The 25,861-nt window shown below is 38.6% G+C and overlaps 1 protein-coding gene across 1 annotated transcript in view; it reads right to left on the reverse strand.

The window, feature by feature from the left end:
• Positions 1–623: 623 nt before the first annotated feature.
• ITGB6 (integrin subunit beta 6) overlaps positions 624–25,861 on the reverse strand; it is a 30,868-nt gene continuing 5,630 nt past the window's right edge. The window contains exons 5-15 of the mRNA XM_009950848.2: positions 25,479–25,644; positions 24,784–24,945; positions 24,314–24,409; positions 19,474–19,563; positions 14,356–14,490; positions 13,720–14,137; positions 12,566–12,788; positions 9,904–10,001; positions 4,969–5,088; positions 2,610–2,776; positions 624–725 (exon numbers count right to left, since the gene is read on the reverse strand). Coding sequence (XP_009949150.1) covers positions 624–725; positions 2,610–2,776; positions 4,969–5,088; positions 9,904–10,001; positions 12,566–12,788; positions 13,720–14,137; positions 14,356–14,490; positions 19,474–19,563; positions 24,314–24,409; positions 24,784–24,945; positions 25,479–25,644 — 1,777 coding nt within the window. The remainder of the gene's footprint in view (positions 726–2,609; positions 2,777–4,968; positions 5,089–9,903; positions 10,002–12,565; positions 12,789–13,719; positions 14,138–14,355; positions 14,491–19,473; positions 19,564–24,313; positions 24,410–24,783; positions 24,946–25,478; positions 25,645–25,861) is intronic.

Consider the following 25,861-nt stretch of genomic DNA (forward strand, 5'->3'; position numbering starts at 1 on the left):
AAAGAACATGAAACAGCAACGAGGACAAGAAAAGAGGGAAACCGGACAAGAAGAATTAGAGAGGAGATGTTTCTGTATACCTTAAATACAGAAGATAATACACAATAGTGCTACTTGTTTCTGATGAAAAACTATTCATTGACACAGATGATATGAGGAACCTGTAACCTCAGTAGTTTAAGCAGCATTCGTGAAAAAATTATCTTTTTTTTCAATTTAAACCAGCCCACCAAATAGACTGGTACAAATACATTCCTGAACACAAATATATGGGATTGTGTCTATGAACAAAGTAGTATACAGCTCAGTGTGTATACCTAATTTCACAAAAATAGGTTTACATATGATAATTTTTAATCCTTAGTATTAATGAGAAAATTAAAAATATTTGTGATGCTTTTTTTAAGATGGGGGGGCTTTAATATTAAAGGTGGTTTTTTGGTAATATTTCTACTAACCTTTACCACTAATATGTTATCCATAGTTTTCCTAATACAAGATATATTTTTTCTAACAGAATGATTATACCACTGCAATGTGCAAACAAATATCACGTAATCAGCTGAGAAGAACAAGTGGGTTTAGATATCCTGCCAGTAAAACCGTTCGTAGTGTCGGAGGTGCTAATAGAAATCTGCAGCCATGGCCCCTTTTTGCTTTTCTTGGTTCTTGTAAGTTACATTTTTAAAAGTGGTTGTTGAGCCTCTGTACAGTGGATTTGTTTCCTAAGAAAACAAACAAAAAAAAAACCAGAAGAAATGGGAGTTATGCAATGTTTAACTCATCTTGCCATTGCTTCAGCTGCAAGCAGATGTAGCTGCACACCACTGCCTTGAGTGTACCTCTTTAGCTAATGGGATCATTTTGGTCCGTGATTCCTGAGCCAGCGTTATGATGCAGGTCATACACGCACCAGCTAGTACGACTCTTCTTCCCAGTGTGCAGAAGGTGATTTGTGCTCTGTGAGAAACTCGGGCCAGACATCTGCCTGGCCCAGCAATATGTTCCTAACAGCAGGCAATGCAGGCTGCCTGTGGAAAAGCTGACACGTGTTTCACAAACCGCCTGGGTCAGAGGGGATGTCCTCTTTCTATGGACTTGTCTATAGACATTTTGAGTCCATGCAAAATTTACCATCCAGAATATATTTGGAAATTAATCATATGCCCTAAGCAGGTGTTGTATAATGATGTCTTTTGGGCTCTTTGGAGCCTGCTATCTCAGCTTGCTTGTATGGGAGAAGTCGGTGAACAAACGTCCCATCTTCAATTTCTCCAGTCATAATTTCATAAATCAGTAACACACCCTCCTCCCACTGTTTCCTTTCACTAGTGAGGAATTCTGGTCTATTCTTTGTACAGAAGTAATTTTATACCTTTGTTTGTTTTAGAATAGCCTTCAGCAGCTCACTTATATTTGAAGCCACTGAAATTCAGACTGGTCTATATGAGGCAGCACAAACCAGTCTAGGGTCAAGAACATGCTTCCCTTTGCATCTGCCTCCCACATTAGAGTAATGCACATCATCAAACAATATCAAATATGTCCAATATAATTTGTGTATCAAATGTTGTGGCTGGACCATTCTAAAAGCACAGCTGGTGACTCAGCAGTGAGGTGTGACTTGTCACGGTCCTCTTGCTTGAGCCACACAGAATACCACGTGTTGGGAGAAGGGCAAGTTCCACCTGGGCTTTTAATCCTGGCCTCTCATCATTCACTTCCTACCATTTCCTCTTGCAACAGAAAAGAAAATTAAAATGCTTCTATCAGGTATATCCTTCCCTTCCTTTTTACCACATGTAGTGCTCCCGAAGGATTAAGAAAACATTCTCGAGTGGCCTTGCCTGTAAGTAACAGATTTTTCCCATCTCAAAAGCTGAAAGGCCAGCAGTGCCCATTCTTGCAGAAATGTTGCAGTCACAGGGCTTTATACAAGAATGGAATGGGTGAATGCCAGCGTATCGCCAGTCCTCCTGACACCCCCCAGAAATGCTTACTCAACATGCTTTTTTTCGAAAAGCCTCAGAAGTCTTAAAGCTTTTGCAGAAGAGCAAAAAATCAGGGGCAGAAAGGAAAGAAGAAAAGGGAACATGTGGTATAAGCTTGCATTAGACGTCCTCAAGCTATAGATAGAAGACAAAGCCTTAATTTCTCTGGCCTTTTACCTACATTTGGACACCTTACATTCATTGCGCCTCTGTTTGAGTGGGCTCTCATCATGACAGAGGCCGTCAATAACCTCTGTTTCCTAAAAATAGGCTCTGTTTCTGGGAAGAGGGGTACACCTCTGATAATTACATAGACAGCAAACAACTTCTCTAAGATTAATCAAAGGTGAGGTACTAATTAAAAAACAACTAATAAAAAAATGTTATATACATGCTTTTACATGTGAAAGAAGTTAAACCAGGAGATCAAACTCCAGCTATTTTTCATCCCCCCAAAAAATCATAATTTTATTTTATAGAATACAAAATGTAGTTCAAACCTATCAGTAAAATCTATCAATTTAAAAGAACAAAACCAAGACACAGAGTTTTAAAGGCAGTTGCGCATCATGCAACCAAATTAAAGAACTTCATATAAAATCAATGCATTTAACTTACCGTTTGCCATTTAACTTTAGACTTTTCTGCTTCAAACTTGGCCACCTCTTTTCGGTCTTGAACTGACACCAGTAATTTCCATATACAAAGTAAAACAATGCCAATGAGAAGGATAGCAAGGGTGACACCCACCATTATCATTGGGATATTTGGAAGCTGTGTGCAATCTGTGGGAAAAAAAAAAGCAATTATGACTGTGGATGTCCAGTCAATATATTTTAGGCAATTAAAACCAGCCAAGAGGCATGCTGGGCTTCTCATTTGCTGTGAGCTGTTCATGCCTTTTCCTTCAAGTCTGTGTTATCTTCCTCCTGCTAGCTTGCTAAAGGGTTTGTGAAACTGGCTTAAAAATATTGCATTAAAATGTTAAAAAAATTAACTGCTAATTTTTTCCGCTGCTCTTTTACCATGTTGATTAGCAGCTGCTGGATACAGACCCAGATTCTGAAGACAAAAGTTAGAAAATTATTTTCAGTTCTGTGGCAATATAATTCTAAAATGCAGGGCTGAGTTGACAAGATTATGAATTTTACAATGTTATGGCTGAAGCTCTACTTCAATTGACTGATATTCAGTGTGTTGCCCAGGAAAAGATTCTAGCGAGATTTATATCAGGGTGAAGCCACAATGATGTTGAGAAAATAGAGGAAACTGCATTTCACTTATGAAACCAATGAGAGGAAAAATAATTCATCAGACTTGCTGAAAACCTTGGACTGAAGAATTTGAAGGAATTTTGCATTTCAAGTTCTGCAACAAATATTTCAGAGAGTCAGAATTAAAACTGAAGTTTTTACTTCACCAAAACACAAAGACATTTGATTATTTGTATTAAGAAGTATTGCTCATGAAAGGCAGTGAATGCTACTATTTTACAAAATTTTCCATTGAACCGTGGTTTAAGGACATTGAAAAATTAATTTCAGTCTTACTCAGCTTACATGATTGTGTTGCACATTACTTTTTTGCTTGATATCATCATTTAACTGATTCTGAGGGGTCTGGTTTGAGCAGTGGGTTAAGGCTGTGGCTATTGGTGTCGTCTTGACTTTGGTTCCACAAATGAAATCAATTTCTAGAGCATTCCTGGAGGTCTCATCTCAGTTCACATCCGCATGCATCGCAGCCACCACAGCACAATACTTTCAAGGCCATGGAGCAGAACAGCAGATGACAGTGAAGCTGGGTATTGTAACATTGTGGGAGGGCTGCTGCACATGGATGGACTTGTGCCTTCCTTAAGATTCTTCTTTCACTTTTTTTTTCAGATCTACTTAAAATGCACAGTAAATCTATTTAATAAAGAGAAAATCTGACCCTTAAAATCCTGAATCTTAGGCGTGTAGTTTACAAAGGGATGTGCTTCTTTAGTACTAGCTTTGTTACAACCATCTTTGCTGTAACAGTCACCTATAAAAAAATAGGGTACTGTTCTTATGTGCAACGAAATAACTTTTATTCTCCCATGTAGGCTAAGGAAAGGCTACATGAAGGTTAACGAAATTAATGCCATTTGTGTCAACAGAATGAGGTTAAAAATCTGCATGGCTTTCCCTAAGACATGACTAACATTTAGTACACTGTGTGTGTTTAATCAAAAAAAAAAAAAGGTATTTTTATTGCCTGGAAACTAAACTGGCAGCTGAAAAGTGGTGTCTGTGTTCTCTCCTGTCCTACATGATTGGGACATGAAAAATGAAATGAAAATTTTTGAAATGAAAATGAAATTTTTCGCTAATGAAAAATCAGTAGTGAAACAACAGTAAATAAAGAAGTAATGTTAAACGAAAAGATATAATGAGATCTGTTGAATATCTATTAGTTATGCAAAATCACAGAATCACAGGATGTTAGGGGTTGGAAGGGACCTCAAAAGATCATCTAGTCCAACCTCCCTGCCAGAGCAGGACCACCTAGAGCAGGGCACACAGGAATGTGTCCAGGAGGATTTTTCTGCGACATTAAATGTAATTATAAATATATTTTAGAATTTCATCAAGTATTCCCAATCAGATAGTCTTTTGGATATTTGTCCATCTATGAAATATATGTCATTTCAAAGTGAATTATAGTTTTCTTATGTAATGCAAATGACATTTGCTATCATCATCCTAGAATTGCACTTGCTCTTGCAGCCCAGGGATCATTCTGCCCATCTTTCATGAAAGAACAAGTATTTATTGTACTACTGCATCAAATTAAGTACTTGAGGAGGTGCTCTTTTGGCTGGGCAGAGGGGAGCTACAAACAGAAGGAGGTGCAGTGCTGCTTAAAAGAGCTCGGCTTCTAGATAGCTAACCTTACTGCCTGTGTTTTTAAATGAGATTTCACGTGGAAAAAAACAATATTCACTGCTTACCTTTCTGCTCTATACTATGAATGACTGTCCTTCCCTGTTCATCCATAGCCAGTAGAAATGTGGTTATGCATTCATTTTCCCCCTGCAGAGAGCAGGGAATGGATTTATCCTGTGAATAATCTGCAGAGGGGAGGGAAAAAAGTCATCCATCAGATCAAATGAAATTTAACATGTAATAACAAGAGAGACTGCTCGCACCATGTTTGTCACAGCCTTATCTGTGGGTGGTAAAGAGTGAAAGATGAAAGCAGAAATACCCTCAGAATCTCTACCAAATTTAACAACTTTTCTTCCAAGCCAAGCTTTGTTTTGTTTCCGATTTTTCACTTGTATTTCTGAGGAACTGATGCAGGTGTTGTCAGTCTGCACTGACCATTTAGTGCACCTTATTAATCTAGTGTACTATGAATTTCAATTAATTGAAAGTGCTTCCAAGATGCCTAACCACCAGCTGTTTAGGAAATGTAATAATCCCCAATGACAGGACAAAGTAAACAGTATGTTCTCTTTGGTTTACAGCTACTCCTACCGTGTCTAGATTATGTTTCAGAAGTAGATATACATACATCAAACAGCAATGGATACTGTTAAAAGGGCTGCTGTTTATTTCTTCCACAATCGCCCTCTCAAAGATTAGTGTGTCTAGTACTGTCCCCACTGTAAATACAGGTTGATAACAGAAAACGGCATTTCTGGGGTCTTTGTAATACGATTCCAGGGGAAGCAGAGAAAAAGTGACCTGAGACAACAGTCTGTCCCCATTTATTTGTCTTTCTGTATAATGTAGATCTGCACAAAAACGTAATCCTTCTTTTTTTTTTTTTCCAGATGATTCCTAACCTGGAAAACTTCTGCTGAGCAAAGTTTGTTTGAAGGGAACAGGGAGACAGGAGGAAGCTGGCTGTGAGGGATGATATAAAACAAACAAGATGATTAAAAATTGAGACTACAGGTCCAGAGCCAGAAATGCCGTAATTTGGAGCATAATCATTATATGGGATTTTACAGAGCAAAAATATCTGACCTTATAACTGTCTGCAATGATACCTCTGGGGCTAAATTCTTGTTATGTTTCCATATAAACCATGATCTGAATAGCATTGGAAATCTAGGTATGCTTTTCAATACATTTTTAGAAAAACTTCTTAGGTTTTATTTTCAGAGGCAAGAAAAATCAGCGAGCTTCTCAAACATGTCTTTAAAAATAATTGTAACTCTCCATTATTACTTACCCATTCGAAAATCTTACTGAAATTTCATAAGCAACTGTGCTAAAAATCTTAAGTCCACAAACTTTAATATGAAGGAAAACGAAATATAAAGTAGGAATCAGACAGGAATATGGATTTTAAAGAAACCTGTGGTACATAAAGAAATAAGTGCTTACCTTTTTTTCTTTTTTTTTTCCCCCTACTGCTTATTATCATAAGATTTGGTCTTACAGAAAACACTATTAAGCACTGTAGAAAATATAAAAGTATAAACAGTTGACAAAACTACAGTCCTTTTCTCTGCTTGTTATAAAAAGAGAATCACCTCTGGATAGATTTTAATGGAAACATGTTCATGATTTGTGATAATCTTGTATTTAACCTGTTGCCTGTCCTTGGTGGCAGAGCAATGTGTTATCTGTCAAGGTGACAGGAAGACAAGATTTGCTGATTCAACAAGATTTGGTTTTGTTAGAAGGGCCACAAACTGCAGACTGAGTGTACTGAATTAATGGCACTCATTGCCAGGTCACAATTCCAGTAACACTGTCCCAAGTTTTGCAATATTTGTCGTTTCCCAACTCTTTTAAGCAAGCAGATCCACAGAATATTAGCTTGCTGCTTTTTTTTTTAAAAAAAAAAAAAAAAAAGGAAAGGGGTAGTTGTTAGCTATCCTGAAGGCAGAGAAAAACTTGCAGACATTTTCCAAATATCATCCAGAAGGCAGTAACTGCAAATACATTAGTTATTTTTAAATTGTAATTTTTAATTTAATGTCATAATTTGAGACCAAGGGGAGCAGAAATCTGATTATGTGCAAGGATGTAGAAATGAAAGCAAAGATGCCAGTTCAAGCTATTTGGAACCCAGCTTACACTTAGTATTTTTATTTCTCTGATGTTATTTTTAGGAGGAGGGATCACTAAGACAGAGTATTGCGTAGATTATTTTCAGTTTATCAGCACAAACATTTGCCTTTGTAGGTAAACTCCTGTAATTTACACCTGTCTAATTTTCTGCATTCTGCAGTGAATCATCATATTTTTCCCACTTCTACTTGCAGCCTAATTCCATTAATTTCAATGGTGTTTGAAATCACTGGAGTCACACTGGAAGAAGAATTGGGTAACAGTGCCAAGCTGGAGCCTCGAAGTGCAAAAGACTGTTTCCTAACAGGTACTTAGATAAAAGATTCAACAACAACAACAAAAAAATGGCTGCAAATGTAAATGTCATTATGCCCTTTCTTGCTTATGTTATGCTCAACAAACTGCTTTTTTTGAACAGTTTCATCTCACTTTGAGTCAGAACAACAGAGCAGCACTGATATAGAGGTTTATTCAGGCTCCAGCATCCACTTTGTTGCTGCACCGGGAATTTGTGCGATGTGAGCATGATGGGGCAGGAAAAAAAAAAAAGTTTCTCCAAGGAAAGTGTAACTGTCCTTGTTGGCCTTGTGGCAGGAGCAGCCTGGTGCCCTGTGGCCGGGGTGGGGGCAGGAGCCGCTTTTTTAGGAATTGCAGTTCCTCCTGGGTATCCAGTAGAGCATCAAGGGCTCCTCTTACACCCAGCTGGCAAAGGGGGGAATTGGCCCGATTTAACATTCAAATGTTAAAAATGGATGAAAATAGACATTCAAAAGGGATGCCTGCCATGGAGATAAGCCCGGTGACTGTGAAGCCATCAGCACCTCCAGAGCTGCTGTGCCATCCCCTGCCCTGCTGCATCGCCAGGCAGAGAGGCTGCCTGTTCCCGGCCGCCCCGCTGACCCTGCTGCGGGGGCGCGGGAAGAGGAACCCCCGGCACCCACAGAACCGAAGCTGAGGAGGCGAAAGGCACGGCTCAGAGGCTAAAACAGGGATTCCCAAGAAACACAAAATGTAAAGCCGACACTTCTTTCCACAGCTCCAGTCATTGTGTTGCAACATACACATGCAAAAGAGAAAGTAAATCTTTAAAGTGCTAGCATTTTATTTAACTAGAGCTATCTCTAGTTTTCAAAAAGCCTCAATAATCTGTCTTAAATATTATGTGGTGGTCTAGCTATACCACTTTCTTTTTGGTTGTTTGGTTGGTTATGGGGTTTTGTGGTTTTTGTTTGTTTGTTTAGGTAATACACTTTTGATTTTAGGATTATTATTTTCATTATTATTTTGAAGATTTTTTTTTTCCTCTCAGGACTTCATGTGGCTACCTCCACGCCAAAACAAATCCGTTGAGCTGTTGCACAAGCATTTAAGATGCACAGATTGCAACAGCTTCTTTTTATTACTTTTTTTGAGGGGTTAGGATTAGAACAGTGATCCAGCCTTCACTACTGCAGTTGCTGTAACTGCTGCGAATAAATTTTGAATCTAAAGGAGTAGCTGACAGTTCCAATCAGGGAAGCACAGGAAAAAAAAAAAAAAGGAAATGAGCAAGAACAGGAGATGGTGTTGTCATGCTCATTTTCCTGTGACCTCTGCGTATATGAACAGAGCCATATGAGTGACTGTTTCTGCTCTTGATCATTACTTGTTGTATTTGAAAGTAGGATGTCTTACATATTCCTAGCTACAAATATCTGCCATCTGGCAATAGCAACCTGAAAGCTTTACTAATTGCAGAGATACAATGAAAGTGCTTATATGTTTTTGAAACTTGTAAAGACATTTTTGTAATTATAAACAAATACTGATGCCTAGAAAAGCAAAGCATGATAATTTTAATAAAAATACAAAATTAGAATTACTTTTCCTTAAAAGGGCAGCATTTGCAACTTTTGAGCTCTGTATTATGGAGTAAAGTCATAAAAAACAAAAGGTGTAGCTTTGTTGGAAAGATGTACATCAGTGAAATTTCTGCACGCATGCGGCTCTGGGTGGGCTTCCAGCATTTTGCAGACACAAACCTCAGATGTGCATGCAGCATTCTGCATTGTCATCCTAATTTGCCTTATTTGCCTTTGATGTACCATAAGCATTTGCCTTATTTAATGCTTATGGTACATCTGTGATGTGGGTATAACGTACCTATGTCCTGCCTCATCTAACTACTGCGTTTTGCCATAGGATTGGAACTAGAATTGCCATGAGAATAAATAGACTGCCCACTGAACAGGCAAGCACCTTCCTCTATAGGAAAGAAAAAGATGCACTATTTCATTTAAAGTTATATTTTTGTCTGAGAGCAGTATTTTACTCAAGGTTAATTCGTATTCCAGAAATTCCCATTGATTTGGGTCAGTTTTGAATTAAAGTGAGCAACTGAAAGATGTGCTTAGCCTTTAGAATACTAGAAACGTCTTTGCCACAGGTTAAAGGACTGTCTGCTGTGTCTAGTCACCAACTGTAATCGAGAGTCTGCATAAGGACTGGAATCAGGTTTTGCATTTGTATGGTGAAAGAAGCCACTCTGGAACTCATGGTACAGCCGAGACAAACTCAGGGGCTTTCATCAGCCACTGATTTGCAGGGACTGGTATTTATTAAATTCTATACTTTCTTACATAAACTGCTTAGAAATAGGCATGATCCAGTGAGTTAATTAACCTGGGAGGGTAATACCAGCCCCGGTCTGCGTTTACTACTTAGCACAGAAGAACCATAGACAGACAGCGATTGCATTATGAGCCTTAATATAATTCCACAGCAGAAAAACAAGGCTACTTTCAAATATAAAACCACTTGAAAGTGGAAGCTCACTAATCACGCACACACAGAAAAGGAAAACTAAGTATACAAACCCTTTGCAGTGCTGACAGTTGCATCAACCAATTTGCATTTTTCACTGCATTCTCCTGGTGACTTGTCATCAGAAGCCAAGTGACATTCCACACAGCTCCTGTGGAAAATAATTCAGCAGCTCATCAATCTCTGCCTGTCACAAGGCAACGATATAAAAGCCCGTGTGTATGCATCTGCATTTTAAAAAGAAGCTAAACAAAAGGTCTAGTGCTACGGATACAGTAGTTCCCAGAAATATGATAGGTATTGCCACAAAAAAAACCCAAAACAAACCAAAAAACCAACCAAAACCAAAAACCACCCCACATGAATAAAGATATTGTGGATAAGCTCTCTCTTGTCCCCTTTTCTCTCCCAGCTTATTAGCTACCAGACAGAACCCCAGGCAACATTATTCATGTAGGTCGATCAAAGACATGGGGTTACTCACACATAAAGTTCATTTTCAAAAATAAATACTCTGAACTAAGTGTGACACTAAATACCAGCTGAAGGAATGCCTATCAGATGAACAATATCTGAAATCAACTTCAGACAGATCAAGCTGGGGCACTTACTGTAAGTCTTCCTTTGTTGAAAGTCTATTGAATAATGTATTAAAACACTACTCAGGTGTCTCAACAGATCTCTTGAATGTGATTACTTGTCTCAGGAATTACTTACGTAGATTCTAATTATACTAATGCAATTTACTGGGAAATTATTTACTTTATTTAGTAGTGGAATGACTGAAATATTATTTAAAAACACAGAGCCTAAACCAATTCCTTTAGAAGTCTGAAAATCTTACAAGAAATTTAATGAAGATTTTAATAAATCCAGAGTTTATTCATGGAAAAATGAAACAAACAGAATTCATATATGAAAATTTTTGGTGCGAAATGTATCTTGCTGATTCTTCTCAAATAGCTTCAGCCAGAGTGAGGGGCTGAGATTGAGAAGCAGCCTGAACGGCGGACTGCTTAAAGAAAAGAAAAGAGAAGAACTGCAACAAAACATCCCCAAAAAACCTGGCCGTCTCCTATTGCATTGAGTTATACATATCCCTGGGAATATGCTGAGGCTGCTGAGGTTATCTTCACGGGGTGGAGATGACCTTATCACTCACTCTGGAGATGGCAAATGGTAAAAGCAAGCGGGTAATGGGATAGCCTCTATCTCATGGAGACAAATTCAGTGTTGGTGGTGGTTTTGTCATATTTGCCACGTTTCTTGTGCTACCACTCTTTGTCTCAGCTGCCTAGCCGTTGATCTCCATCCCCTCTGACCCGGTCTTTCAGCTCTCTCTGTTACCCTACCCAGGTATTCCCAATCTCTCTCTTCTGGCTTTCCTTGCCCTGCATTTCAGCAAGGGAAGACATTGAAGAAGAGAGAAAAGATCTAACACTGCATACAATATACATGTTTAACTAGGCTAATGTAATGCCCATTGTGTAACTTTATATTTCTTACTCTCTGCCAAATTGTGCAGGGCAGAGCAAAGCAGCAGTATTTCCTTCGTGTTTTGAGCAGTTGCATGCAGATGTTCTCTTTACTTAAAGTTTGAACAAACCGATTGGCTCACTTTTGTAGGTCGAATTTAGCACTAACATAAATGACAATTTAATCACATGCCGTCGAATAGTTTCTAATCTCAGATATAGTGTAGACTGCAACTGCAGGCATGAAAATACAGTGGTGGAAAGCTGGTATGGAAGAGAAATGGGCCTCAGCTCTAAGTAGATATGACATCTTCATGAAATATTAATGCAACTTACACTGGCTCTGTGCTCAGCAAGCAAAACCGGGTCATTAACAACATGTATTCTGTGAAGCCTAATTCAACTTCTATCTTAAATTTCTACTGAAGACTGCTCATTTTTAACTGACTTTAGGTTTGCAAGAGCTCAAATATTACAAGCATAAGCATGGGTGTACTTAGAGCGGTCAGCTTTATGTCACATACATTTTTGGTTGCTTTTCCTGTCCTGCACTGTGGCGTACACCATGCATCACAGCAGGAAAGCTACCTAAATTTTGTATGCTCAGTGAACAGAAGACCCTTCATCATTTACAATCAATTTATCATCAATTTATACATGACATACACCTACCCACTGATTTCATCCCCAGACTATGACATAGTTTATCATAGCTGGGCCTTTCTAATTCAGCCAAGCTTAACCGAATTTGGGTTATGAATTTGCATGTGTGTAAAGCTTGAGCAGACAGTGTGACCCTATGAATTCATGTACATGAGAATGGTAACACAAATGCCATTTTATTCTTTGAGTCCTCATTTTTGCAGTAGCAGCTATGCTGATATGTTTTCATTCTGTACTGTGGACTGGAAGGAGGTTCATCTGGTTTTGTCCGATGTCATCATATAAGGCCACCATTCTGACTAGTTGTACAGCCAGGGCCAGCAGTGGAAATGTGGTGTTTCATTTGAGCTGCCTGAAGGTGATTAAATTGTTTTCCAAAAAGCTCTTTTGTACAAGAGTGAAGTGGCTAAATGGTTGATGTACAAGTTATGACTACCCGTCTTAAGGGCAAGGAAGGTCTTGAGTTCTGGTCTGTAAATCCAGTTTAAAGTAGTGGCAGTAAACACTCTGCTGAGGCAGCACAGGAAATAGATACCTGAATGCTACAAACATCAGAGACGTAAAACCGGCACATTACCGCCTGGAACTGCAAGGGTCGCTGCAGAGAGGGCATTTTTCACATGTTTGGCCTGAAGCCCCTGGATAGGTGCAAGCACATGTCCCACAGATGCATTCGCCTCTCCCACTGCACAGTGTCCCATCCTCAGCAATGCAGGTGCTGGTGTCGGTTGTGCAATTACAGTATTCACCAGTCCATCCACTGTGGCACATGCATTCTCCACAGTCACAGTCACCGTTGCCTGGAAAAACATTTATTATGCTTCAAATAAGTCTCTTAATAAGAATGTCAATGATGGCCTTTAAAATCGTTCTCCTTAAGAGCAGATATTTTCCCCTCTCCAACATTTCTCACTCTTAAACATCTTCCTTCACCAGCATTTTCAGTTTTAAGCCAGAGGATCAAATTTTTGCTTAGACAGACTGTAAGCCAGTGCAACTCCATTCTTTTCACTGGAGTCCTCCACACAGATCTTCTCTCCTGACAGTGCACAACCTAATGGGTAAATCCTCTTTCATTTATAGCAACATAATTTCAGCCTATCTATTCAGCACAATCTCATTGCTGCTCCCTGACAGTTTAATGATATTCCCATCATTTCAATAGAATCACTTTTGATTGATAATGGTATAGTCCAGGAAAAAAAATATAAATACAAGTTCTGAAATTCTGATTGTACCTTACTAAGATAAACCAAGAATCATTGAGGTTACTGGGTTAAAACTATAAAAATATCAGTATTATCCTGAAAGTGGTTAGTTAAGATTAATTTATTAAGATTGCTATGCTTTGATAATCATGTCCAAGTGAAGTTGTACACTGGCTAACACCGATGTGTGTCAATACTCTTACCTAAACTTCCTTGGAGCTAAAATCATCTACAGCCATTAAAAGTCTGACCCTGTGTGATGGTAACTGATACGGTCCAATAAAGCCATGCACGCTTAGACTAGCTATGGAGTTACTAAAGGTGTCTCATTTCTGAATTTGAAAACAAGGTTAAAGAGCATATCTTGTTTTGAGTTTAAAGACCATTCAGAAATAGCAAATTTCATACAGAATTGATTGCAACTGAATATATGATGAAAATACAGATTCACAAGCTCCTAGCTAAGAGTGAGGCAATAAAGCTCTAAAATGTGGACACTGAAAATAGCGTCAAGGGACCATACCTCCACACTGGAGCCCTCTGTGTCTCACACAAGAGAAGTCGTCACATTCACAGCGTGGCCCGTACACCTTCCCATAGAGGGATGGGTGGCACACGCACTGCCCGCAGTAGCAGTCACCTCTCCCGCTGCAGGAGCTCTGCTCTGCCGAGCCCTTGCAGGAGCTGGTGCCGAGGGAGCTCTCGTCGCATTCGCAGTGTGGCCCCACGTACCCCGGGCTGCAGACGCACACCCCGCACTGGAAAGATCCTTTCCCTTTGTTGCATTTTGGGCTGTTAATCTCAGCCTTTGTCTGACAGTTACAGCTGCATTGGGGTTGAATTTCCATTTCCAGCGTGTCACTGAGCCCTACTGGTTTTATCACAATATGCCTTCTGTTTTTTTCACAAGAGGAGAGACTTACAGTCACATTGAAGGAGACCTGGAAGAGAAAATGGTGGTTGTTCAGAGCTGCAGCACATGCAGCTCTGCAGGGTGCGCTGGCAGCACATGCAGAGGACAGAACAAGAGGGTAGTAGATAGTGCCTGCTTTTCTGTAACTTGTTTCGAGGAAGATTTTTTAATAAAGAGCAAACTCCCCACTTTGGTGTCCTAAATTCTCTTTTGAGAGATTCTTTTGAAAATTTGTTCTTTACTTACTGTGTCTCCCACTTTCACATGAGAGCATTTCCTCTGATGTGGAAAAAAGGTCCCATTGTTGCAGATGGCCGTGAAAGAGAGACTGAGCCCTTCTGTCTCTCCCAAAATCTCCAGCTCCACCTCAGACCTCAGCTCCTTAAAGAAAAAAGACGTGAGATGAATGGAGTGATAACACTGCCAAGCGCTGCTAATGCTCCGTGTCTGTGTAACATGGATTGTAACTTATCCTGAACCACATAGGAGTAAATTCATGGGTTTGGCATTTTATTTACAGATTTCTCTATTGCAAGAAAAATGGGGAATGAGCAAAGCAAAACAAGTGCTGACAGAACTGGCTTTCAGTGAAAAGCCATGGTAGTATCAGTTTAATATCTGCTATCACAGGGCTTATTTCCTGCCCTTGCAGAAGAATAAATTAAATGTTTTATTAAATCAGCTTTCGTTACTGAATGCTCTGCTGACGGATACAGGTTTTCTTTTAGCTCTGGTCTTACTGAGGAACAGATTTGTGTCCCTGATTGCGTTGCTAGCACTGGGCTTTTCCAGATTAACTAGCCTATGTCAATACTGCTCCCTCTTTATCTCGCCTGGTAGAAGCAAACCTCACAATCTCTCTCACGCAGGGCAGGCTCCAAGCTCAGTTTTGCCTCAGCGTGGGCTCTCCGTGAGTTAGCCTGATGTTTCCAGGGCCAGAGCTGGAGTCAAGCCCCATGGTGAGGTCCCACAGCTGGGGATCTCGCTTCCTGCCTGTCTTCTGCCAATGGAAATTCCTGCTTCATGAGCTGTTGGAGCTATTTCAAATCTTATTCAACTTCTCATTTCTTAAATCAATTTGTTCAATCAAACTTCCATTTCTTAAGTGAAAAACTTAATTCCTGAACCCTCTCATACCAAGTTTTTATATTTCACTCTTTGAAATATTTTGTAGCGACTTTGCTTACACAGTTTAACCTTAATCCAAAGCCTATAGCAGACCATGGGGAAATTCCCTATGACTTCATTGAACTGTGAATCCAGTAAATGGAATTTTTTCAAAAGTACCTTAACAATTGCTGAGCAAAACTGTCACTGACTTGGCTTTGTGCTCTTGCAAGCTTAATTGCTTTACAAAATACTCTTCAATCAGAGCACTTCAATCAGAGCATGAGGAGCTCACTGACCTTACTTCAGTGAGTCATTCTAGTAAAGGCATCAGGATGACTCACTAGAGTAAAGGTCTGGTGGGGTACAACAAACTAAAAGTAGAATAGGTATAAACCTGCACAGATGACAACTCACTGTGCTTTGTATATGTCCTGGATTTCCTGGAAATTTGTCTTCGGGTTGTGTTTGGTGGGGTTTTTTTAATGTCTTTTCATCTGTAAAACCTTGTCAGTAAACCAAAGCAACACACGTCGTGCAAGACATTCACCCAGAGCTCTTTCCAGCACACAGCCAGTCAGTAAAACTGTGCCCTGAGCATCAGGTTGGTAACGTTGGCAGCTCTGAGTATGTCCAGTTTTCCCTTCGCATTCATTTTAGAGTTAGGTGCTTATGTTGCTATTGAAACAATGCAGAGATAACAAATTTTTGGGGATAGCTGTCCTTTCACAAAAAGACAAAATATAGCAAACCTCTAGGTAAAACTGTGAATGTTGGTATGTGCTGATGTTACAGGAAATATCACCAAATAGTCCCTCTTCCACCAGCTGCAAAACTACAAGGCTCAAATAGAGTGCAACTGTGAGAAAATTAAATGCTGCTGAACACGAAGTCATAATACTTTGAACCCTGGTGTCTGTACTGGGTCATTTGAACTTGCCTTGCTGTTGTGTGAGGTCAAAATATGCACCTTATGTCTGAAAATCAACGCATAAACTGTGACAAACTCCAGCTTCTTAGATCTTATTATCTGTGAGGACTTCTAATGGTGTTTTAAATCTACTAAGCTGTCTGGCCATAGTTTGGGGACAAATAGTGGACAGTTTAGTGAACTTTAAGCCATTCACAAAGAAACATTTGTGGTTCAAAAAATCTTCTGAATGAAACAACAGACAAAGCAGTGTTACAAACTTGTCCCCTTGTGTTACCTGTCCTTTTAAAATATATTATTTCTTTGGTCTTATTTTCCTGTAAGTGAAAGGACCAAGCACTGGGAAAAAAAAAAAAAAAAAAAAAAAAAGTGGAATTTTTCTGAAGTTTTAAAATCCTGGAATGACTTTAATCAAACAGCCTGATATCTGTCACAATGCATTTCAGCCTACAGCTCTGCAATACAAAGTTATGCAGAATTCAACGTTAAACAAAGCAGGCAGAAATATGCTTACAGAAGAAAATGAATCATACTTGGAAAGAACACGAGAACTCCTTGTAACAAATATTTTGACAGCTCAGACTTTCTTAACTTGCTTACTTCCTCTCTGAAGCTTTTAGATAGCAACACATGGTGAATGGTATTAGCAAATCTTGTGTGTTTGTACAGCAAGCAAAGACTTGAAAGCACTTTAAAAGTGTTAGAAGATTTAGCCTAAGTCTACTCTTGGGGGGCAAATAGTTATATATTCCTCTTTTGTGGGTAAAGAAACAGAGACACCAGGCATTGAACTACACTGCTGAGAGTATAACGAAAAGTCTGTGACAAAAATGGAATCAGATCTTCTGTTTTGCATGTGATTTTTAACCGTAGTTCTACCCTCATTTCCCCCTTCCCAGTCCAACAAAAATTCAGATGTCTTCACTTATGTCAAATAAGGTGGTTTTCAGTGTTTCCTGCTTGGAAGATTTTCAATCATGAAGCAATGAGATTGTTAACCTTTACGGTTAAGTGTACTAAAATGGGCTCTGGGAAACTTTGAGCGTGACATGTTGCTGCTTGTACACTTTGTACATCTGGAAATGTATGTGCATTAAGAATCTATGAGCAACTCTGGCACATGGTCCAGACATGCTGTACCTACAAGCCTGAAGGCAGGAGCACTGTTCCTGCAGCCCCCGCCTCCTTGCCACTATGGGAGGGGAGCGAGCTCTGAGCTCTGAGCCCCCTCCAAACTCTGCCTACAGAACAGCTGAAACCAGGACCATCTGAAACTACTCAGGAGCTGGACCAAGGTCACCACTGACAGCTCTGGCAGATGATCTACTCAAAGCATGCATCAGCTGAAAAGCCAACAATGTCCTGGGCGTCACAAGCAAGGATGCTGAGAACAAGACAGAGGGCATCATTTTGCCTCAGTATAAACCTTAGTGTGCCCTGTCTTGCACACTGCAAGCTCTTCTGGTTTCCACATCTCAGGACAGAGTCAGAGAGGGTAAGAAGAAGGTCAGCTGAAGTCGCCAAGGGGATGGAACAGCCAAGGAGAGACTTCAAAGGCTGGGATTATCCAATTTGGAGCAAAGATTGGGGTTGGGGGGGTGGAAGGTGTCTCAGTGGTAAAATATTACAAAATCATGAAGACGTGAAGATGAAGTGAATGCAGAGCTGTTATCACCAAACCCTGCAACACCAGAACTGAGGTGCACTCAGTGAAATTTAAAGTGTAGGGAGTGGTTTAAAACAGGGAAAAGAAAAATATATCTTGACACAGTGTAAGTGAACTCCTTTTTTTGCCACAGAATGCAATGGAGACCAAAAATATCAGCAGGTTCAAGAAGGAGAGTAAAAAAAAAAATAAATTGTGGACAATAGATACATGAGCAGACACTAAGGGGAAGAGGCAAGGATGCACTCCAACTTTCCAATATTCCAGCAAGGCAGAAAGTGCCATGACACTGCAAATAGAGGAACCAGCGTTCTGCACTTAACACAGTATTACAGTAAAGGCAACAGGACACAGGACTGGGACAATTATTTTGTGTTTTTACTTTACTTACTGGACAACAAAATGGTGTTTCTGCTGTTAAATGCTGTCTATATGTTAGAGTGCCAGCCTCAAGTAATCCTTGTAGGAACCAGATGTGACTAACAACAGGTTGGACTACAGAAGTGAACTCCTGGTGCCACTGGATGTTTAGTAATAGCTTTGCTCATGTAAATATTTCCCCCCATATTTATTACAATTTGTAGACTCCCAAGATTAACCTTAAAGTTCTTTGCTTATTTAATTTTCCGTAGGACAGAGAATCTTCTGGTATTCTGTATTTCATTTAAAAAATCACAACTGACCTATTGTATTGCTTTTAGAAGAGTTGGAAGAATTTGGTTTGCCTTCCTATCATCAAGACCAAAATAACTTTCAGGATAATGATGATCATCTCATTCAGGTGATAGGATGAGGAGCAGAAAAAACAAAATATGGAAAGAAACAGAAGCTACTTGCAAAGAGTTATTTGGCATTCTAGCCAACTGGTAGAGCAAGTTTTTAATAAAAAGGGGCTGACATGGAAGAGAGAAATCTGTGGTATATCAGCGTATATGTAAATTAATATATCTGTGTAAAGCCATGTAAAACTGTCTAAAAACATTCCCCTGACAGAAGAGAACCAGGCAGCCAGGATACATTTCACAAACAAAGCTCTGAAGAGCAGTGCTGTGTTATGTTCCTGTCATCTTTACAGTACTTCTTGGTATTGAACAAAGCCATTCAAGTCTTGGTGTTATCTAAACAAATCCCTTTCAGCTGATGCGTTCTTCTTTTTAAAAACCTCTTCAGAATAGCCTCACAGGGGCAGCATCAAATTGCTAAAGCAGAGAAGAGCACTGAGCACAGGATAGTGCTTTTTTCCCCAGATATTCCTGCAGAGCAATTGTACATCTGCTCTGGTGACAGCTACCAATGGGAAGAGAGTTGAGTCCCTGTCAAGTTGTTGAACTGGGAGACCTGAATACCTGTATTAAAGAAGGCTTAAGAGTAGATGTGAAATACAGAACTATGAAGAAGGCAAGACAGACGAGACACTGATGTGAATTTAGCATTCCAGCAGAACTAAGAAATGACAGAAGGTTATAGGAATTTTCTTTCTGTGCTCACTTAATCCTCAGAGAGAGCAGAACTTTTCTGTTAAGGTCAGCATCTAAGCATAAAAAATTATGTTCTTGTAATCAGTGCATAAAAAGAATCGAAGATGCTTGTTTTTACCAAATTGCAATCCAATTTTGAAAATACAGGCATGCGGCAAGAAAACACACTATAACCATCTTACCTGATATGCAGCAATGATCAACTGGAGAATATTTCCAGAATCCTTCTGTAGTCGTCCAACAGTAGCTCCAGGAATAAGCTTTGCATAGTTCTGAAAGTATAAAAACAAATTTAAAGCACAAAAAAATCCTAGGTGACAAGGAGCTACCATTTGGGAAAAACCCAAAACACGTTGAAGCCAACTGAACTAAATAGTAGTGGCATTTTCAAGGACCCTTGCAGACTCAGTAACACACATTGCATTGAAAAAGTCCTATGGAGGAGTGCTAATTTCACTGGTAATTAATGGGACATGTATTGCTAAATCACCTCTGTAGGCTTGGAAGTTTGATACTATGGTATTTTTCAGCTTTAATTTTTAAATTTGGAAGGAAGGTATATTTTATCAACAGTTGTGCTTGTCTCTAATAAAAATAACCAAAACCAGATTCAGCTGCTCTACTGTTGCTGTACTATTCAAGAGTCTTGGACCCTCCATTCAGCAACAGCAGTCACTTTTTGATCTTTGTAACTGAGCATTTTGAATTCTGATTAGTGAGGGTACAGAAGTTAAGAAGTTTAAACTAAGGGCTACAAGAACTTTGAACAAAGGCCCTTAAAAACCCGCTGCTGGTTTATGCTTGATGTAATACCCCACATGTATCCCAGTGGTCTGTGGCTATGACTGATCATATGTTGACTTTACGTAATAATATAGTACCAATTTAACAATTTATTTCTGTGATAAATTTTCTTTTCTTTTTGCATTAAATTGCATTGTGACACTAACATGACAGCTAGCAGCTACTTTTTAAATACATTCAATTAAAATTTATCTTGCCTGATTGTTAATTATATGAACTTCTCTTGCTTGAATCCATGCCTATGGAAAATAATAACTGCTCATCATTAAAAAAACATGTTGTAGCATTCATTTTCTTTTTCAATTTATCGTATCAATGCTGTTATTTTAATAAAAAATAAGCCACAGAGCTATTGATAAACACAAATCGTTTGATACCCTTATATCCCTCTTACACTTTACATCTCCAAAAGCCCTGTGATTACTTTATATATTATGTATGGAATACTTATCATTCATCAGATTTCTAAAGTGCTATTGTAAATCAGTGGGATTAACTGCATTTTGTGCTACAGCTGGTGACTTTGCATTCCTGACTCCTCCCGCGATTAGTGCTCTCTCAAGGGTTCTTAGAATATCGAAACTCTGCATTTTGTACACGTGGCCCCTTTGTGAGATAATTATAAGAAAAGATGATAAACTTGGAATTTAAAAGTATAGCACCTTTTAATCTGTGGCATTCAAAACAAACAGCGGGGATATACTGTTCTGAAGACTTTGTTTTATCTTTCCTCTTTGAAGAAAGATTTTCTGCATGGTGATACAAGGATGACGCTGTAAGTCCAGTCTAAGCGTCTATCTCCAGTCCGTTGGTTAAACCCTACCTTTTAGCAAATATTTCTGTTTAACCATTAACAAGGTGAAGCAGACTGATGCTTTGGAGTGCTAGTATTGTAAAACATCCAAAGGATGTAATGGAATGTACTCTTTTTGCAAATACTCATTAAAAGGCGAACTGTTATTTTATAGAGATACTCTGATTCATGTTAGTGAAATTTGACAATTATATATTTACATTCAGTGGGGTGATGTCTAACTTTTGGCACTGTAAATAATAGAAGAATTTTCATCATAAATAAAGTGTCATGCCAAATTTATAAAAATCATTTGAAATTCTGTACAAGTGTGGAGACTGGAGTAATTTTAGTTCAATTTTCAGCAGTGAAATGCAGTCCGAAAACCCCAATTTTCAAGCTGTATTCTCCTGTGATAGTAAAATAATTAATTTGTGCAGAAAAGAGCAATTTCTGTTTCAAGTCAAGTGCTGCTTAGTCAGGATTAAAGAGGGAATCTTTTCCCTTATCTAAGTTTGAATAAATTTTTAAAGAATTCTGCTTGAAAACAAATAATATCAGCAATAATAATAACTACTTCATGAAATCTTAAAGACTGGTGGTTTCTTCTATACCAAAACAGGATTTACACAGTTTGTCAAAATATCATTCTTATTGCAATATTCACAGATGCTTTTTGAGTGAATAGCTTTTATGGAATAAAAACATTCCCTGCTGCTTTGACAAGACTCAGCTGAGACTAATGATGTGAAAAGTTAGACATATATGAATACATTTTAAAATACTTTTTTTGTGAAAAAGAAAATCCTCTTTATAAATAACCTTAAACTATCAGGGCTCGGTGTAAGGGACTTCCTCCACTCTCTTGCATTTAATTTTGACTGGCTTTATAAATGTTTCCACGTGACTGCTTTTAAAGTTCTTGTGGTCAGGGAGAGCAGCAGACCTAAGCGTCCCCCCTCTTTTATACTGCTGTGGTGTAGCTGTTTGGTTGCATGGAAGGATCAAAACTAACACCAGCTATGCTACAAGCATACATATTCCATAATACTTGTGTGTTAGATAAAAATACACATACATGTAAGTGGACAAACTGAAAATTCAGTTGAAGAGGATCAAGAATATTAAATGACTGAATCATTTTGGGCTAAATTGTTGGGGATTATATGGGGCTAGAAATACAAAAGATATATTTGACAGTCTGAGCACTGCACTTAAGACTGATGGAATCCATCAAGTCTATTTAAAGAGGTGCTTTATAAGTCTTCACAGTCATTTTAATGTACGTTTGTCCCTAAGAACTGAATTATAAATAGCAATGGCCAATTTTGGGGCCTGATATAATTAGATGCTGCGTTCAAGTAGATGTGAGATGAGATATTTGGGGAGAGGCTTTCCACCTCAAAGGATAATTAAGTATGGAAGGGTTTTCCGAGGTACATTGCAGAGCCTCCATCACCAAGGCTTTTAAAAAGAAGTAAAATACCAAGACGAGAGTGGTGTAATGGTGGTGCCCAAGTCCCACTTCAGGGCCCTCTCCCAGCTCTTCCATGCTGCCCAAGCAGTGGCCTTAACACAAAAACTCTCATTGTCTTGCTTTGTTCTTTTTACATTCTTAAGCATGGATACCTGGCTATTTACATCGATACTACAAATTTGAATCACGAAGGTGAAAACGTGACACTGTTGTCCTGTTTGCACATCCTACATACACCTTTGAAAGTATAGCGTAGTGTGGAAAAACTGCACTGTGAGACTTATATGTGATTTTTGTGCTTTGACTGTTTTTTCCACATCACCTACAGGACAGAAAGCAGATGGTAACAACTAGAGTCATCCAAATAAGTGACAGAAATCAGTATTAAAGATGAAAGCAGTAGAGCGAATGTATTGAATGGGATTACTATATACCCTACAAGACAGAAGATAGTTGCACTTTTTTTTCCTGTCAAAGAAAGTAACTAGAACAAGCCATTCCCCAGTCAGGTAAACAATGGCTCGCATTTTTTTGTTAGCTATAAATCTTCATTTAGTGTTCCCAGTGAACAAAGGGTGCCACTTGATAACTTTGATAGTGGTATAACACTGACACAGGGATACTGAAATAGAAACCCCCTGATAAGAACACTGTTGGTCAACTCTGAGGGAGACCACCAGCAATTTCCATGGGAAAATATAATGCCATCAGCAAGAGAAAAGTTTCTTTGGACAAAATAAGGCTCTGTACACCACAGAGATAGTTCAAACTACCTCCTAGAACAGCCCTTATTCATGCAGTTCCTATTAAAAATGGGGAAAAGTTTTCACCTGTCATTAATTGGGCCCCTATTAAGAAATTTTTGAGCAAATGAGATTTAGTTAAAGTTTTTTAATGTACAAATTTTAACTAATCTATGCTATGACTATAGAATCCCACTGCAGTTGTAAGTGATTGACTTCTACTATTGGTGATCTAAATTTTCACGCTTCAGCTCAATATTCAATACTGTCTTTAAAAAAGGCAGCCAGGCAGTGCTCCAAGAGTGTATTTCTCTTGGAGAGTGTTTCCTTCCTTGTCAAGACTGTAATCTGAGAATCACTTTATGAAAGATGTGACTCTTGTAACTTCTGTCAAACACCTGGCGTATTTGTGTTACTCAAGACCACTCTACAACTGGAACCAGTTGCAGAAGCACTGGGGGGGTCTTCCCTGGGTTATGCAGAAGCCAGAAACAGAAAACCATCATACCAGTGAGGACCTCAAGACTCATCTGCTCTCTCTGCTGTAACATAGGACCTTTTCCCCTACCCTTTCTTTCCTATTTTCCCTATGGTTATCACACCAGATATCACACCTTGCTTTTCATTCCTTGACTTTTGGCTTTCAGTGAGGATTGTTGTGCGAAGACATTTCCTTTGGAAAGCCAAGCTTATTGTATCAGCAGGATCAGCCTTATTGACTCCCTCTCAACCAACTTGAATAAATTTGGAGGCACAGTTTTTCTCCCCTTGTCCCACTTCATGCAGCAGTATGTAGCCAGGCAGCCAAGCTTAGGCTGCAAACCCCCTTTTTATTCTCATTGAATTCTTTTTTGCATGTGAAGATTTCTTCCCAGCAGCAGGACTGGACAGAAAAAGAAATAAGAATCGCCAATGATTACACTGAATAGATTAGCAATGCTTAGTTTGACAATCCTTGACTTAAAATATTAGTGTGATTCAACTTGAAATCCAATTTAAGAGTTACATGAGAACATCAAAATCAGTATGTGAAGAAGCACTTCCAAAGTAAAAGAGAATTCCTCTGATAGATAATATCCTAGCTATTTTCATTACATAAGTATCTTGCAGAATTCAGTCCTTAGTACTAGAATTACTGTAGTAACTGTGAAAAAGGGTGAACTTTAAAACAAATACTGACGAGCTAAATGTTTTAGTTTGCTCACCTCATATATGTGAACTTGTTCATTCGTTACAGCAAAAATTAATAGAACATTGTTTTGCACAAGTTTGTCAATTAATTGTCCAATTGTGGGATACTCCTGCAAACAAACAGAAGAGAGCCACATCAATCCATTTTTCATGTGCATTCAGTTGCTAATTATCTCCCATGAAATATGCATTCAAATGGTTGTAATTAACACTGTATTCTCTGTATAAAAGAAACTATAATTAGGCACTACATGTATATTTTTTCGGAGTTATAAACTATTCTAACTCCACAGAAACACGCTGTTTTCTTTTTATGGAAATGTGCAATTACAAATAAAATAGATTACATGAAGTATCTATCTGGATTCCCCAACTTTTACATAGTTCAGTGATAAAGGTATACTTTCATTAATTTTCTAAGTTGCTCATGTCAGTCTTAAAATTTTCAGAATGCAAGAGTTGTACAAAATTCATAGTAAATTACCAGAACAGTTGACATGGAATATTCGTTATTGTGGTCCAAATGACAGTTCCCATCATTAGGAATAACAATCCCTGCCAGTTTACTGTCCATCCCAAAATGGGAATCAGCATCACTCACAAACACCAGCAAATGTAGAGAATCATTCCTCCATCCAATTTTTTCCTGTCATTTAAAATACATTAGTTTAGCAGGCTGTATTGCACTCACAATATAGAGAAGCAGCAAAAGATTTGGAGAACGGCACCTCGATATAAATGAAGGGAATAATTTTCAAGGGATTGCCAAAAACATCGTAACATCTCTTAACAGATGATGTTCAGTCCATTGTCTTTGGCTAACATTTTGTCTCCCCATTCCTGTGTTTAATAACATGGGCTGGCCACATTCATGTCAACCTGCTTGCTACTCTAAACATAGTTAAACAAAAATATCTAGAGAAAAAACAATCAAGAAAACAGATCCAGTAATTATACTGTAGGATTTTTTATCCCTGGCAATTAAAAAGAAATGCTAAAATATTACGAGATGCATGTGTTACTTGATACAGGCAAAATTTTCACAAAAATCTAATGTGGTTCTTGGACCGTATTAAAAAAATCTTGAAAAATAATGATCTGCTGCTTTGAAATACAAGCATATAATACTAGAAGTGGTAATATATAGAATAATTAATATTATACTAGAAGTTAAATTACCTTGCAAACAGCTGCCTGCATAATTGCATCGAATCCTCCCTCTGGAGTGTCTATATTAGCAGAGATTCGCTGTCCTTTCACAATTTCATTGAATTTTTCAGCATCATTTGTTAGTGGCAAAACATGTTTGTATCCAAAGGTGGGTAAGCACTCATATGGTACACTTCTACAAGTAAAGTGAGACAGCTTATGGACAATACAGAGTGAAAAATCACTACAATGACTATGTCGCAGGCCTGTCTGGATTAGTTTTTTCATCAAGTATCTCTCTTCTGTGTCTGAGATAGATCTAATGAAAAACATAAGATAATCGAAGAGCATCCAGTGAGGTGGGCAATGCAAACAGGTCTGCATAAAGCCTGGGAAATGCCTCCTAGAGCAGA

Source organism: Leptosomus discolor, chromosome 5, assembly GCF_034619465.1.
Source record: "Leptosomus discolor isolate bLepDis1 chromosome 5, bLepDis1.hap2, whole genome shotgun sequence".
Classification (NCBI taxonomy): domain Eukaryota; kingdom Metazoa; phylum Chordata; class Aves; order Leptosomiformes; family Leptosomidae; genus Leptosomus; species Leptosomus discolor.